We start from the raw sequence: 16,475 nt of genomic DNA on the forward strand, positions 1-16,475 counted from the left end.
CTCTCTCTCTCTCTCTCTCTCTCTCTCTCTCTCTCTCTCTCTCTCTCTCTCTCTCTCTCTCTCTCTCTCTCTCTCTCTCTCTCTCCCTCTCTCTGCTCTTTCCCCTCTCCCCTGACCCCCATCCCCTTCCCTTTCATAACCCACTAAATGAATACCCACTTTCCCTGCATGGAGTGTGCCTATCTGTTTCTGTCTCTCACCCACCACTGCTGTGGCTCCTTGTGGGACTGGCTGCCCCACCATGCAGCTCTCACCCACCATGCGGCTCCGTGCCTAGGACCCAGAGGCAGCTGGTCACGTTGTGTCTGCAGTTAGGAAGCAGAGAGAGAGAGAAGAACAGTCGCGTTCCATTGCCTTCCCTTCTTACGCAGTACGAGATCTCAGCCCAGGACAGTACCACTCTCACTCAGGGTGGGTCTTCCCAACTTAGTGACACTTCTCTGGAAACTCCCTGATAGGCACAATCAGACTATTTTCCTTTAGGTGTTTCCAAATCCCAGCCAGTTAGCAGTCCTCTCAAGTGCTGGTGACGTATTAAGGGAGTAAAACACCAAGAAGGAAACTGAGTGAGGCAAATCTGAGTAAATTCAGAATCAGGAAGCCTTGGTCACTGGAAGTGAAGTAAACCTAGGACTCTCTGCTTCATCCTAAGGTCCCTCAGAAACATCCCATAAAGAAACTGTAAGCAGGCATAGTGGCCCATACTGGAAGCCCTAGCACTTGGGAGACTGGAGCAGGATCACTCTGCATTCAAAGCCAATCTAGACCACATGATGTTTGGAAGCATCACCCCAGCCCCCGGCACCTCTATACCCAAAGAGTTTGGTTGGCCATCCCAATAAAGCCAAGTGGTTTTCCTATCTTCCTTTTCCATTTCCTCTCTGAGGGACTGGAAGGCCACCAGAGTGCGCATGAGTATCCATTAAACCTGGGCTTTCTCTAATTTGGTTTGATTTGGATTATTGCATTGGCAAAGAGGTTTATTGGACCACAAAAACTGTGTGTGACCTTTTCTGAAAAAAAAAGATAATCAAAAGTTGCAATTTTGTTCACTGAGTGCTATGAAGCATTAATTATAACTATACACAGATTTTTATACATATTTATTTGTATGTTTATGAAATATGAATGAGAGAAAGAATGGATTATCTCAAGGAATGGAATGCTCAAGATTCTTGTAGCTGTTATTCTTGGAAGCAAGCAGCACATAGAAAAAAAAAAACATGTTTATGTGCTGGAAGAGCACGGGACCAGGAAGACTCTAGTCAAGGTTTACAGCATTTAAAGGGGAGAGAGGAGATGTACGAGACATCAGTCTTTTATACCCATCACCTAATAACTACTCTTTTCAAGCTGGGAACTGTTGAATATGTTTAATAGGCACTGAAAATATGGGGACTTTTTCTATCATTCTACTATTTCAGAAAATAATTTAGGCATTAATAGTCGTTTTTAAGATCTTGTGAAAAACATCATCTATCGAGGTACTAGGTGAACCAGAGAGCCATTTCTTTTTGCTTCACTGATGTGAACAAGGCTACATGATAGACAACTCATGTCTGAAAACATGTAAAAATTTTGCAGTTACTGTGTAACATAAACAGGTTTTCCTTTCTTTCTTTCTTTCTTTCTTTTTTTTTTTTTTTTTTTTTTTTTTGACAGGGTTTCTCCATAGCTTTGGAGCCTGTCCTGGAACTTGCNTTTTTTTTTTTTGACAGGGTTTCTCCATAGCTTTGGAGCCTGTCCTGGAACTTGCTTTATAGACCAGACTGGCCTCAAACTCACTGAGATCCGCCTGCCTCTGCCTCCCAAGTGCTGGGATTAAAGGCATGTGGCACCACCACCCCGGCTAATATAAAGTTTCTTAATATACATTAAGTGGTTAAAAAGAATAATCACTTAATGAGTATAATAAATACAATAACAATAGTGGCATTTCTAAACAACAAATATATTTCAGTTTCAGGAAGAAAATATACTTAACCTAGTACAGAAACCACAAGAGGCTGTGTAATCACATAGCTGGGAAACATTCTTCCAGATCGAGGGCTCTGTTATAGTCGCTCATAGCTTCCTCTATCAGTCCTATTTTGCCACGAACTTGTGATCTGAGATTATACATTGCAGCTTCATCAGGCTTCAAAGACAGGGCTGCAAAAGAAGACGAAAAGTCTAGATATGTTGGCAGAAATCTCCCTTCGTGCTCATTTTAAGTGTTTTTCTTCAACTGTAACAATGCAGTTAAATTAGAAACATCTGATATTTCTAAAGAAGATGAACGCAGGAAATCACAGTAGATTGCCTTTCTCTGGAAGACTAGCATTGTTTGCATGTGATTTCCTAATAATTCTAACTTAGCTTAGCAATGTGTTGAGATCTTACACAAAGGAATCTGTATTGGTCACATTAAGAACGTGATGCTACACGCATCCTTGATGCCGTTCTTCTTTTGGAGTCTGAAAACAGGCACACTAATTGCTACCATCTTGTCAGCATCAACATGGTTACAAAACACACCTACCTATGCTAAGGTCTTGTTCAGCTAGTTCATATTGCTTTAAGCAGAAATGGAAATTGGCTCTGTTAAAATACAATGCAGCCCAGTGGGGACAGAGATCAACTGCACATGAAAAATCTTTTTCTGCTTCTTCATATTTCTTTAATATTGTGTTCGTAACAGCTCGATTCATGAGAGCATACTCATTTTCTGGATTAAATTCCAAAGCCTTTGAAAAGTAGTCACTGGCCTATAAAAGGTAAGGATAATGAGCATTTTAATATATTTTAATTAACAGATATCATGAAACCTGAACTCCTCTTACTTTAATTTAATATTAAGCCCAACAGTTTTCTAAGAAAGCAGAGAGAGCATTTTATCCCAAATACAGAAGGGATTGTAAGAAAAAATGAGAAGTAAAAGTAAAAGTTGCCATCATTTGTTGTTGTTGTTGGTAGTGGGTTTTGTTTTTTTTTATTATTATTATTAAATTTTTTCACCTCCTCCCATTTCCCCCTCCCTCCCCCCATTTCCTCTCCCCCTCCCTCTCCAGTCCAAAGAGCAGTCATTTTCTGGCCATGTTCTAGTCAGTAAGTGTGAAATAACATTCAAAAGAGTCAAAACAGAGAAAGTATCTATTTAGGGCTGACTGTTTATGAGGTCCCAAACCCTGATTCCTGACCCTTCAGGAATTTGTGTCCACACAGTACATCATGGTGGGGACATGAGGCTGCTCTCCTCATGGAAGCTTGGAAGCCAAATGAAAAGAAGCATCAGGGATCAGGTACCTCCTTCATTATCCTTACACACACACACACACACACACACACACACACACACACACATATTCTCTGGCACAAAACTCAAGTCCAAATGAATCAAGGACCTCCACACTGAACCTCATAGAATAGACAGTGAGAAGTAGCCTTGAACGCATTGGCACAGGAGACCACTTCCTAAATATAACACCAGTAGCACAGACACTGAGATAGACACTTAATAAATGGGCCCTCCTGAAACTGAAAAGCTTCTGTAAGGCAAAGGACACAGTCAATAAGACAAAACAGCAACCTATAGGATGGGAGAAAATAGTCACCAACCCCACATCTGACAGAGGGCTGAACTCCAAAATATACAAAGAACTCAAGAAACTACATTTCAAAATATCAAATAATCCAATTTAAAAATGGGGTAGAGATCTAAACAGAGAATTCTCAACAGAGGAATCTCTAATTGCCAAAAGGCACTTAAGAAACTGCTCAACATCCTTAGCTATCAGGGAAATGGAAATCAAAACAGCTCTGAGATACCATCTTACACCTGTCAGAATGGCTAAGATCAAAAACACCCATGAAAGAGTATGCTGGAGATGATGTGGAGTAAGGGGAACGCTCATCCATGGCTGGTGGGAGTTCAAACTTGTACAGCCACTTTGGAAATCAGTATGGCAGTTTATCAGAAAATTGCTTAATACCTCAAGATCTAGCAATACCACTCTTGGGCATATACCCAAAAGATGCACACTCATATCACAAGGTCATTTGCTCAACAATGTTCATAGTAGCATTATTCATAATAGAGAGAACCTGGAAACAACCTAGATGCCCCTCAACTGAAGAACAGATAAAGAAAATGTTTATACAATGCAGTACCACCCAGTGACATCTTAAAATTTGTAGGCAAATTTGGGTGGAGCAAAACAAAAATGCTAACCCAGACCCAGGAAGACAAACACGGTTTGTATTCACTCACAAGTGGATATTGAACATAAAACAAAGGATAAGCATCCTACGGTCCACAACTCCAGAGAAGACAGGAAACAAAAAGAACCCTAAAAGGGACATGCATGGATCCTTTGGGAATGGGAAGTAGACAAGATCTCCTTGGTAAATTGGAAGCAGTGGGGGAGGGTGGTAGGAAATGGGGAGGGGGATAAGGAGAGTGGAGAGGAAAACATGAGGGATCATGAAGGTTGGGTTGGATAAAGGACAGAGAGGGAGAACAAGGATAGAGATAGCTTGAAAGACATAGCCATTATGGGATTAGCAAGAAACCAGGCACTAGAGAAAGTCCCAGGAATTCACAATGATGACCCCAGCTAAAAATCCAAGCAGTATTGGAGAGGGTACCTTAAATGTCCTTCCCCTGTAATCAGATTGATGACTACTTAATTGTCATCACAGAACTTCACCCAGTAACTGTTGAAAGCCGATGTAAAGATCCACAGCTAAGCACTGAGCAAAACTCTTGGAGTCCAGCCATAGAGACGGAGAAATAATATTATGAGCAAAGGGACAAAGACCATGATGGGGACACCCACAGAAAGAGCTTAACCGAGCAAGGAGGAACTCACTGACACCTGACTGACAGCTGGGAAACCTGCATAAGACCAAACTAGGCCTGTGGATGTGGGTGACAGTTGTGCGGCTTTGGCAGTTTGTGGGGCCACTAGCAATTGAGCCAGGATTTATCCCAAGTGCATGAACTGGCTCTTTGAAGCCCATTCCCTATGGAAGATACCTTGCTCAGCCTAGATACATGGGGAAGGGCCTTGGTCTAGACTCAAGTGATGTAACAGACTTTTTTGACTCCCCATGGGAGGCCCCACCCTCTCTAAGAAGTGAATAGGGGATGGGGATAGGGAGAAGGTAGGGAGAGCAGAAAGAGGGGAGGGGAGGGAATGGGGATTGGTATGTAAAATAAGGTTGTTTTAAAAATAAAAAAATAATATAAAAAAAAACAAAAAAAAAGATATTTCTGTGGCAATCAGTAGGGAAATTGAGGAGGAAGCTGGAGTGGGTATGAGGAAAAGGGCTTCCCCCTTTTTAAAGTTTGCAGGCTGCGTGGTCACACACACCTATAATCATGCCAGCACTGTTCTCTCGGGAGGGAGAATCAGGATGATCACAAAGTAGACACTAATCTGGGCTACGCAGGAAGACTGTCTCCAAAAAAAGAAAAAAGTTAAAAAAAAAAAAACAAAGCTGAAGATTGTAGATTCGAGCTACTGTGTTAATGAGAAGGAAATAATAACTAAGGGTCATAAAGGTAGTTTTATTGCCACTAGAATAAAAGTATAAACCTTGCTATAAATCAGAAAAATGAAAATACTCAAAAGGGAACATAGCACAGAGTAAAATACATTTTATGTATCCATAAATCATAGAAAATATAAAAATACTTTCACCTGATTATTTTCCCAACTGATATTCCCAATCAAGAGGGGAAATTCAAATTGCAAGTGCAAGATTATAGAATGCATGATGGCATACATTTACCATGAATTGCAAAGTGGTTAAGATGATAAATTTCACATTATCTGTATCGTACTCAGTTTTTAAAAATAAAAACCAAAAATATATGGTGTTCTGACAAAACAACACTCGGAAAATAGACAGAGCATCAACAAATTATCATAGTATAAATCAGTAAGTGATAAGTAAATTCATTCGACACAAAATGGCAAAGAAGAACATAAATTGTGAAAAGCATAACAACATTAAAGAAGTCTTTAACGCCAACAGAAGATGCTAAGGAAAATGCACATTGCCTGAGAAAACTGCCGGTGACGAAAGTAGATATTCCCAGCATTGAAGTAAGCCAGCGAGTACTTGGGGTCCAGAGAAATTGCTGCCTGATAGTCTGTCATTGCGTTCTGCTGTTGACCCATAAACTCGTGAATCACACCACGATTTGTCAAGAATTCTGCTGTAGTATTGATCTGCAACACAATCGTAGGAGGATTTGGCATCTGGGAATAGCATGAATCTCCAATTTCATGTCTGTGAAATGAAGGTGATGAAATCCACTTATGGGGACAGGGGCTGCTACAGTACGGGTACATACAACCCAATTAGAGCAGATATCGTCAGAAAGGACTTGGAAGAGATTGCTTTCATGTCAATGTTTTATTGAATGATTACATAAAACAAAGAATCTGAGAGCTTTACTCAAGTTCTTTCCAAGGAGTAGACATGGGGGACATTTACCTTTGGATCTCTTAAATGAGAGAAGATATTAAATTGAGCAGTTAACATGCTCCACCCTCCTATGTTGAGACAATTATCTTTAAGTCCTTTCCCTTCTTACCCCTTATATTACCCCTAAATATTTCAAAATTATAGAAACAAAACTAAAATCTGGAAGAGAATGCAAAGCATGAGAAGGCTGTTCCTTCGTGATAGGAAGAAGCTGAACATCTGTATTATTCTCCAATTGCTTCACACTTGGGACATCACTGTTCCATTCTGAATTCATTTCATATTGCAAAATAATATTAATGTCCTATGAAACACACAAGCTGCATTTGCTAAAATGAATTAGTGCTTATTAATAATTTTGATTTTAAATTTTAAATGCATTTAGACTACAAAATAAGCACATCATAGTAACTCTTTACTCTAGGCAGAACTCTGGGGAAACAAAACATTATTTCTCTACCTGAACTAGGTAACAGAGAGCAAGTAACTTAGCCTTATTCATTGATGGTTTGAATGTATGCTAATAATACTATCATCAATCTAGATTTTTACCTTGATGGCAGCGTTAATATCCTGCATTGCAGCGAAATTATTACTCATTTGAAGACAAATGACAGCTCGTCCTTCATAGGCTAGATAGCTCTTTGGTTCAGCTTCTATGGCAATTGTAAAGTGATTCCAAGCTTTCTGGAACTTTCCTTGGGCCTAAAATAGTTATTCAATTTCATGAAGCGAGAAACAGTCTATAACAAGGCAAATGTTTCTGATCTCACTCATTATAATTTTTGGTGATGTATATATTATATGGTACTAAAGCTAAAATATTTTAAATAAAAATAAGACTGCAGGCTACAAAACGAGCATCCTTAATGAAATATTTGCCTTTAAATATTTATGACCAAATTATGTTCAAATAAATTTAATTTTATAGTCATCTACTATACAACCTTAGACAAGTTAAAGTCATAGCTTCTATGTAACACCCATACTTCTGTTGGGTATCAAAAAACTTACAGTGGCATCCACAACAGTCGAAAGTGATGGCATACATCCTTGAACCCAGCACTCAGGAGGCAGTAAACACATATCTGTGGGTTTGAGACCAGCCTGGTCAGCATAGTGAGACCTTGTCTCAAGTAAGTGTGTGTGCATGGTGTGTGTGTGTCTGTCTGTCTGTGTATGTTTGTAGATAGATGATAGATAGATAGATAGATAGATAGATAGATAGATAGATAGATAGATATTTCCAGATATCTATAATATACACATAATGCACAAAGAAAAATTAGTATGTGTTACATAAATAATAGTAATAGTGAAAACATAAATAATAGTAATAGTGAAAATAAATTGTTGAATTTTAGGAACACTTTATAAACTCTACAGAAGATGCATGTAAGTCTACCAAGCATCTGCTTCTAACAGCCTTAGTGCCAACTGGAGAAAAGAGAAAAAAAGGTCAGGAGAGAGGCACTGGTTCTAGAAAGATGTCAGAGTGTTTTGCAGAGCAGGCCAGCTGGCAACTAAACACCTTCCCACAGGAAGGCAGGGAGTTAATTAATTCACGACGGTCCAACTTCTGTTCTTTCTCTCACAGGCTCAAATACTCAACCTGCCAGAGTCTCAGAGACTGGCACATTCTAACCAACCTAGGCACAGTGAATCTCACATAAAGCTATAAAGAAATATAACTACATAGAGGACTAGATCCCAATTTCCAATGAGCAAACTCTCGGAGTCAAGTGCCTGGAAATCTGCAAGTTATCACAAGTTTATCTAATAAGCAAAAGTAGGCAAACTGAGGTTGTACCATCAGAATATTAAGCCGCAAACCACCTATGATCGGATTTAAGTTATCAGTTGTTTTGACGTCTGCTGTGCTCACTGTCAGCCCCAGTTTTGGGCAAACAGTAAAGGCTCTACCTGTACCTGTAGAACAGGCTGTCACTCTTTCTCTGGGCAGCACTTGGTTGGCCCTAACACTCCTCCATAAGCCTTTCCCTTTCCTCATTCACTCTTCCATACCAATGTGCTTTTCAATGCCCTTTTTGGGTATTTACCCAGTGGAATTTTCATAAAATACACATTTGATGGCATGACTCTGATCGGTGATATTCCTATTTTAACTAGACTTCAAAGCTTTTGTTCCAGCTCCTATTTAATTCTCTATTATCATCACAAATCTCCCTCTACCTGCCACATTCCCCTTATGTGAAGCTTCTGCCTCTTCTTACGGTGTGTCCTCAATGGTTGTTCCCCTCGTCTCAAGACTAAATCCTAGCCCTAATCCCTTCCCTACCAACTACTAATCTTTTACACCTCAACATAAATGTTAATTTATCAGTAACTTCTCTTACCCCTTAGTTGGGCTTATTTTGTACTAAAAACTCTTTAGGGATTGTTTTTTATTTTGTTTTTGTTACATTTATCACAATTACGATCAAATCATTACCCCATACACAGAACAGTGCCTATCTCTCCAAATGAGTTCACCTATCCAAAAGAAACTATGTTCTTCTAGAAGACTGTCTCTGGAGGCCGAGAGCCACTCCTCATCCATGTCATAGGTGCTCAGCTGTGAATTGTGTGAGCATATTGCCTTGGCTGCCAGTCAGCCCTATTTTTAAAGTCATCCAATCCATTCCTTAAATGGACTGTGAATTGCTTGTATTGTGATTAGAATGAGAATTTTAGGTTTAACTGTAGGAAGGCGATCATTTTTCTCTAACATGTTCCTGGGCATTTGTCATGATAACAATCAGTCCCATCTCTTGCAGCATTTTGCGTAAGTCTCAGCTCTGCTCAGGTTCCTCTAAGTACATTCTCTGTATTCAGTTGAGTCCTTGCTCCCGGCTCCTACCCTCCATACTGCAGTAAAGGAAAACTAAATGTCCATAGCCTGAGAAAGAACATCTGGTCACATCACCAACAAAAAGCCAAATATCTCTTTCTCCTGTCCAAATAATGTTCTCGATGCTGAAGATGCTATTATATTTTACCTGCAAATTATAGCATAGACTAATCCTCGCCTTTAAACATGATGGGTCAATATGCAGTGCTTTCAGGAAGTCCTTCTGTGCTTGTTTAAGGGCATCATCTTGTCCATACTCCATGTAAGAATTCCCCCGTCCAATATAAGCATCCAGAAAATGTGTGTTAATTTTAACAGCCCTCGTGAAAAAGTCAACAGCACCTTCAAACTCTTTAATTCTGCGGGGAAAAGAAAGGAAGAAAATGTGATGCCTTCTGGTAAAATGGTGTCTGCTAGTAATCTAGTCGATGCTTTCTGCACATGACTTTATCAAAAGGATTTGTATTAAACTATTATAGAAAGCCTTTTATTTTTACCATCAATCATAAGAAATACATAAGTCTATATGATCTAAGGAAGTCTAGAAGTATCTCTGGAGATTTTGGTGAGGAGAAGACAAGAAATAAAAATCATTTTCAAGGACCACAAGATGGCTCAATGGGAAAAGACACTTGCTGCCAAACCTGATGACCTGAGTTTGATCTCAATAACCCACATGGTAGAAAGACATAGCTATCTAATATCCACATGTTTGTGTGATCACACAAAATAAATAAATATAAAAATTAAACCCATTTTCACAGCACAATGTGGAATGTTATTCTAGAACTCTATTTTTTCAAAAATATAGAAGTCTAAAGGCAGTTCTAAATTTTGTTTTAACAATGATGAGTTACCAACACAGAAAACATGCACTGATATTGACAACGTATGCTATTTAAATTACAGTCTCAATCCATCTGATTGCTTCAATCTACAGAGGACCATATATACAATGATAATCATAGAAACTTATATCGCCTAGAGATGCCATAACTATAATAGTATACTTCATGATTCTCACATAAAAACAAACTTGTTTAATAATGCCTCCTACAGAATTTATCCCATAATTGACTGACTCATAGCATACATAAAATATAAGTTTATATGTATTTAGTATTTCTTTTCTTTTTAAGGCACACCCCACTTCACTGAAGACAGAGTCTCCCCTGCCTCCTACACCAATAGACAAGGAGGAAATGAACAGGATGCCCTGTAGGAAGAACACTTTCATTTTTCTGGAGACAGGTCTGCCACTGCATCCTACCCAGCATGACAGTTATCCAGCGAGAAGATCTGGCTGAATATCTACATTGCTTCAGGTGGGTGTTCATTGAATATTGGCTGTCATGTATACAAAGTACATTAAAAGGTTTTCTGAAAATAAATGTTTTAAGGTGAATCTCAAAGTCACGCCATCACTCTTAGGGGGGAGCTCCAGTTTACAGTGTCTGCTCTGAGTCATGGACACAGACTCACTGAGTTTACAGTAATCACAGATGTGACCAGAAACGTTCTTCTGAGTTGTTCTAACAAATCACTAATACCCACAAACACTGAAGAATGTGGTTTGCAGAGTTAAAGACTTAAAAATAGCTTATGAAAATATCAAAAAAGTATAACAAATGTGTTGTGGTATCTTAAAAAATAAGATACTATTTTTTAAAATACAAAGATGACTTTCTCATTGAGATTAAAAGTTCACATTAGCATAACACTGTTCGTGAATAAATTGGTCAATAAGTTGGATATTCAGCCTAAGGAATGTTATCTCTTGGAAGCCACAAGCGTGAGAGCTAGAAACGCACAAAGGATGCTTCAAAAGTCAGCACCCTACAATCGAAGACCAAAGCCCTAGATTTTAAAGGTTTATTATTTTTATAAAATTTCCAAAGTTAGAAAAAAAAACCTTTTTCCTACCCCAAAAATGTCAGAAGTAAGTTCGATAGTCGCAAGTCATTCTTCCATAGTATAAGTATGTTGCCAAAATAATTTTTCTAAAGAATACATAATCACTAAATATTCCCTGTTGTTAAAGTTCAGTAAAAGTGTAAAAACCCAATACACACGGAATTGAAACTCTGAGCTGCCGGAGCTTTGCGGTTGATTTAAATTCCACTTTTATTAGAGAACAGTGGAGACCCCAGAGAGCTGCTGGAACTACAGAGCAGTATCAGCTTTAGGGATCCTGGCTGTTGTACCCCAAGATCATATTTCATAAAGATGTGAGTTCAACACTGGCAGACACTGACCAATTCTAATAGCTGGTAAATAGAAAGGAGGCCTAGAGAAGTTGGGGGATGTTTCAAATGTTGACAGATGCCATGATCTCAGGCATTTTGGTCTACACACATCCACCAAAGTAAACACATCAGTCACCATTCCATTTCTTCTTAAGAATGGCACATTCTTAAAGAGATGGATCGCACAAAGATCGACGCATCACAATAGACAAAGGTATGACTGTGGATAATGAAAGGTCTGAGACCAGGTTTTAGCCCAAAGGCATCTGCAGAATTTACAACTACAGTATTACTTTTTTCCTACAATAAAAAGCTTTACTTCTCATGGGGGAAATGTAGCTGTATATCTACTTCCTAAAAAGAAAAATTAGAATGCCAGTTTCCCAACTAATTCAAACTCTCTTCTAGCCATTTAAACTCTGTATTTGTACAGACATAATTTACGAATCATTGTGATATTTTTGTCATTGTTTTTTTTTTTTGAGACAAGACTTCTCAAATTATCACAATTTACTCTTCAACTAACTGCTATTCTTTCTCTTACCAAAAGTAATGGTATAAACTATTACTAAACAATAACATTGTGTCCATATTAAAATCTGTGCAGTTGTTCTGAAGGTTGTGGGTCACTGTTGTTATTTTAACTGTCCTTGTTTATAATGTGATTCTATAGAAATCTCAGAAAGAGTTAACTCTTAAGTATTATATATTTGTAGGTTTTAATGCATTTTCTAGACATTTTCTTGGATTTTTTTAGTAGTTTTAGATATATAAATATCTCTTATTGGTGCAAATTTTTTTCTTAAGAATATTTTTTTTAAGAAGAATATTTTAAAGTCACCCTCTTTTCTAGGAAATGGACTTTCTGAACAAATTATTTTATATCTAGATATTTCCAGCTATGCATACATTTAATCAACATTTTTGTGTATAGGCTTGAACCAAGCAGACATCTTCAGTACGTGATATAAATATTTAATTGCTCATTTGGTTCAAGTCAGTCTTTTAGAAGGTACAAGGTTGCTACTGATAGGGTCCTTGTATCTATGGAAGAATGCTTGATCTGCCCACCCCCATTCACTTCTGTATGGGGCTCTAACTGGATACATCTGCTGGTTCCCGCTGTTTGCTTCCCCTTTGACAACGAAGGCACTCCATACCTGTGGTGGCACATGGCGGTTGCTTGAAAAAGGCTCACGCTAGTCTCGCTTATTAGCGCAGCTTGTTTAAAATCCTGAAACAGTTTCATAAAATTTTGTTAATTTGTCATGGATTTTTCTTAAAACTCACTAACTACACATAAGTATGCATCACCTAAAGCATTAAAATAGACATCTTGCTAAAACTTTGTTTTCTTCTTAGAATCTCGTTGAATGAGAAAGGATGGAGCAAGGAATGCCGATCATTATTAGCATTCCCAGTCTGCCTTAAGAACAGGGACTTTTCCTGTGGTGCTGCCCTGGGGTATGTAATAAAGTACCTCATTTACTTCCTCTTATTGTCTATGCCACCAGAAACATCCCTTCTCAGACAGAAAAGGAAATTCCCCTGGAAAGAACCTTTGGAATGACATGACGCACTGGACAACTGGGTGCCAGGCTTGTAAATGGGAAGAAGGGAGCGCTGTACATAGACTGGTCAAGTCTGAATCCACTTCAGGAACCCACACTTATGGAAGGAGGTGTATGACTCCTGTTTAAGGATCCAGAAACCCTCCTGAAGTGGAGAAACAGAAACTCTAACCCTAGGATGCAGAATTTGGAAAGTAGGCAGGAATGAATTTGAATGGCCGTGGGGAACAGGCTGTATCACAGAGCAAGAGAGCCTGCCAAAATGGACCAGGACATGAAAAATATTGTCTATGGCTTCCAATCACCTCCTACAGAAATATTTCAGCATGAAAGAAAATAAGAACCAAATTTGCACCACTGTAAAAGCTGGAATGTAGCAAGGAAATATTTCATCATATAAGGTTGTATAGATGCAACAAATACATGAAATGGCCTTCACTTAACTGTCAGTGCATATTTCACCTTTGCCTTGTTTCTAAATTTTAATTACTGACAAGTCATAATAAATGCTAAAAATGAGAATTACAAATTATGTTTATTCTATAATGCAATAAAAATTACCCGTTTCTTTCCAATATGCTTCCATAAGTTCCAGACCTGTTCTTAAAGACTTGAAAGGCTAGTAGCCCATTCTACACAACTATGTCCCACCCTGTTTGAAACAGATTTATTTTGACAAATTTCAACAGAAGAAAAACTGTGAGTCAGAAAGCATTGGAGAACAGATTTAAAAATGTACAAACAATTTCATCAAACAATTGAATTTTCCGTGTACTTCTTTTGGGAGATGATATCCTTAATTTAAAAATATTAACATATTAACCATTCAGCTGTATTTAAAATAAAGGGGAAAGTGCTTAGGTTTTATTAAAAGCTCTATTAGTCATTCCACATATTTCAGTAAATTTTTACTAATACTCGTTCATTAATACTGCTATGCTGTAGCACTAAATACCAGTTTTTTGAGGATGTGTGAAATCAAGTAGGTCATTTCCCCATATCCACAAGAAGGCTCACCTCTAGTGCAAAGCCGTACTGCTTTAGTTGGGTGTAGATGAGTCCACGGTTAATATAGGTATTTAATGCTATCCCTTTTCCCGAGTCAAGAAGCAGCACAATTCCATAATCTCTCAAAGCCTACAAGTAAAACAATCACTTAGAGCCATGGTGCCATTCTTTAGAGCCTTGCTTACTCCATTGCCCTGAGACAAATATGCTTCTACCCAGAGTGGGATCTCAGAATCGATTCTGGAATGGCCATGAGTCTATGCTCGATGTGAAGAGTCCTTTTAGCCATATTATTATGACTAGTGCTGTTTTTAAATAAGTACTCACCGTGCTTGTAGTTCACATGCCATCTCTTTGCCACCCATGTATGTTCCTGTGCATTGCACAGTTTGGAAGGAAGGGACTCACCACTGCCTCCCTTGCCACCCCCCGACATACACACACTAGATACTTTCCCCAAATATCACATTCATATGAGACAAAGTGAAGAGTACTGTTTGAAATTTAAATACTTTTTATAATGTTATCTCCTTCCCCACTAGAGTCTAAACTGCAGGAGGCAAGAATTTAATCTTTTCACTGCTGTAAACCTAGTGACAAGTATCCTGCCTTCGCATAACAGGCATTTAGAAAGTGAATAAGTCACAAATTTGTCAAATGAAGAAACCACAAGGAAAAGGGATCACAATAAGACTGAAGAGGGAAATAGGGAAGTTTGAAGTTTGTTGAGAGCCTTCTAGTTGTTTTTAAAGAGAGCTATCTGAGCTCAAAGAGTGAATCTGCCAGGAAGAAATCGCTTTTCCTTATATTTCTCCACTGACTGAAGTGGCAAAGCTTCACTGATGTCTCCTCTGCACTAAGTACCAAGGAGTGAGTTCTTCTAAGTTATTTTTAGTGAATATTTTGTTCAGAAGAGACACATGCCTCATCAAACAAGGGTCAATTCTTGTATGACTAAAGTATCAGCTAACTAAAAAGGGAAATAAACAAAATTTAACTTTCTGCTCATTTGTCCTTCTCTATTTCCTGGCACATATGTCTAAAGAGACTGTACAGAGATCCTGTATGTATTCTGTGATATTGTAAATATAAATATTGACAGGCTTATTAAAATATTTAGCGATGCTTGAGGAACTGCCTACTGTTCATTACGCCTTGTCTGACTCATGGACTCACTGAGTGCAGAGTCTCTAGATGCGCTTGAGATCCATCCAGCAGCTGAACATGAGAAAAGATTCTAAGAGTTCATGGAATCTCAGGGAGGGTGGTGGAGGTGGGGACACCAAAGGTGCTTTCTGTTTTGGTTTTCCAATTGTTTTATTGATCCGTGAGATAGGTAGTGTCATGTCATGTAACTCTACCTGATCAGAACTTCCTTTGGAGACCACACCGGCCTTGAACTCATGATCCTTCTGCCTTGAATCTCTACATTCTGAAATTACAGGCATTTCCCAGATTGTCTAACCTGAAAGTCTTGGTTAAGAGAGTGAGAGCCACAGCCTGCTCTGAATTTGTATCACTGGTTGCTATTACTAGATTCTGAGTTTAAGAAAAGTTACTTAACTGGAAGTCGGTTTTCTAAGTTACAAAACTGAAATATTAACATTTTAGTATATTTTAGAGTTCACTTGTAAATACTTCAAGAGCATGAGGTCAAAATGTGCATATAGAAGATACCACTGGAATCTACTTTAGACCTTCTGAATCAACTAGCTTGTCTGGTTGCCAGAAAGATGTCTTGGTGATTAAAAGCGCTGGCCGCTCTTCCGGAGAACCGTGGTTTGATTTCCATCTCCACCTGACAGTTCACCACCGTAACTCCAGTCTCAAGAGATCCAGCTCTCCTGGTCTCTGTGGGTACTGCATGCACATGGTGCATAGATATACATGAAGGCAAAACTCATACAATTTCAAAAATGATAACAAAAATAAAGAATGAAACCAGTCTAGAAACCCCTTATCACAGTTCCCAAGGCCAACATAGCAGAGCATTTTAAAAGAAAAAAAAATGTGTGCACAGTACTGCTCCTCCAATCCACTGTGTTAGGCCCTATGGAAACTTTGGCCTTTCTCTAGCCTTGACCCACTGCCAGGCTTAGTAGTGTCTTGAATCCCCTTAATAAACCCATTCTTTTCCTTCTCCGATCTATGTGTGCAGCATCCCAAATCCTTGTTTAGGGACACAAGAACCGGAAAATACTCTTGTAAGTTCTCGGAGCGGGTAAAAGACAGCAAATTTAAAAAAAAAAAGAAAGAGAAAACTGTCTGTAGAGATTTTAGTTGGTTAAATTTCATTATACTTCTTCAGCTTTGTATTTCAAC

The 16,475-nt window shown here is 38.6% G+C and overlaps 1 protein-coding gene across 3 annotated transcripts in view; it reads right to left on the reverse strand.

Annotated features, from left to right (window-relative positions):
- Positions 1 to 1,932: 1,932 nt before the first annotated feature.
- Ttc6 (tetratricopeptide repeat domain 6) overlaps positions 1,933 to 16,475 on the reverse strand; it is a 161,294-nt gene continuing 146,751 nt past the window's right edge. For all 3 annotated transcript variants that reach the window (XM_050138768.1, XM_050138769.1, XM_050138770.1), the window contains 7 exons: positions 14,163 to 14,282; positions 12,735 to 12,808; positions 9,477 to 9,687; positions 7,030 to 7,182; positions 6,048 to 6,218; positions 2,522 to 2,747; positions 1,933 to 2,151 (listed from right to left, as the gene is read on the reverse strand). In XM_050138768.1, coding sequence (XP_049994725.1) covers positions 2,015 to 2,151; positions 2,522 to 2,747; positions 6,048 to 6,218; positions 7,030 to 7,182; positions 9,477 to 9,687; positions 12,735 to 12,808; positions 14,163 to 14,282 — 1,092 coding nt within the window. In that variant the 3' untranslated portion in view covers positions 1,933 to 2,014. The remainder of the gene's footprint in view (positions 2,152 to 2,521; positions 2,748 to 6,047; positions 6,219 to 7,029; positions 7,183 to 9,476; positions 9,688 to 12,734; positions 12,809 to 14,162; positions 14,283 to 16,475) is intronic.

The sequence above is a fragment of the Alexandromys fortis genome, unplaced genomic scaffold, assembly GCF_014885135.2.
Source record: "Alexandromys fortis isolate MF-2015 unplaced genomic scaffold, M_Fortis_MF-2015_v1.1 scaffold_35, whole genome shotgun sequence".
NCBI lineage: Eukaryota > Metazoa > Chordata > Mammalia > Rodentia > Cricetidae > Alexandromys > Alexandromys fortis.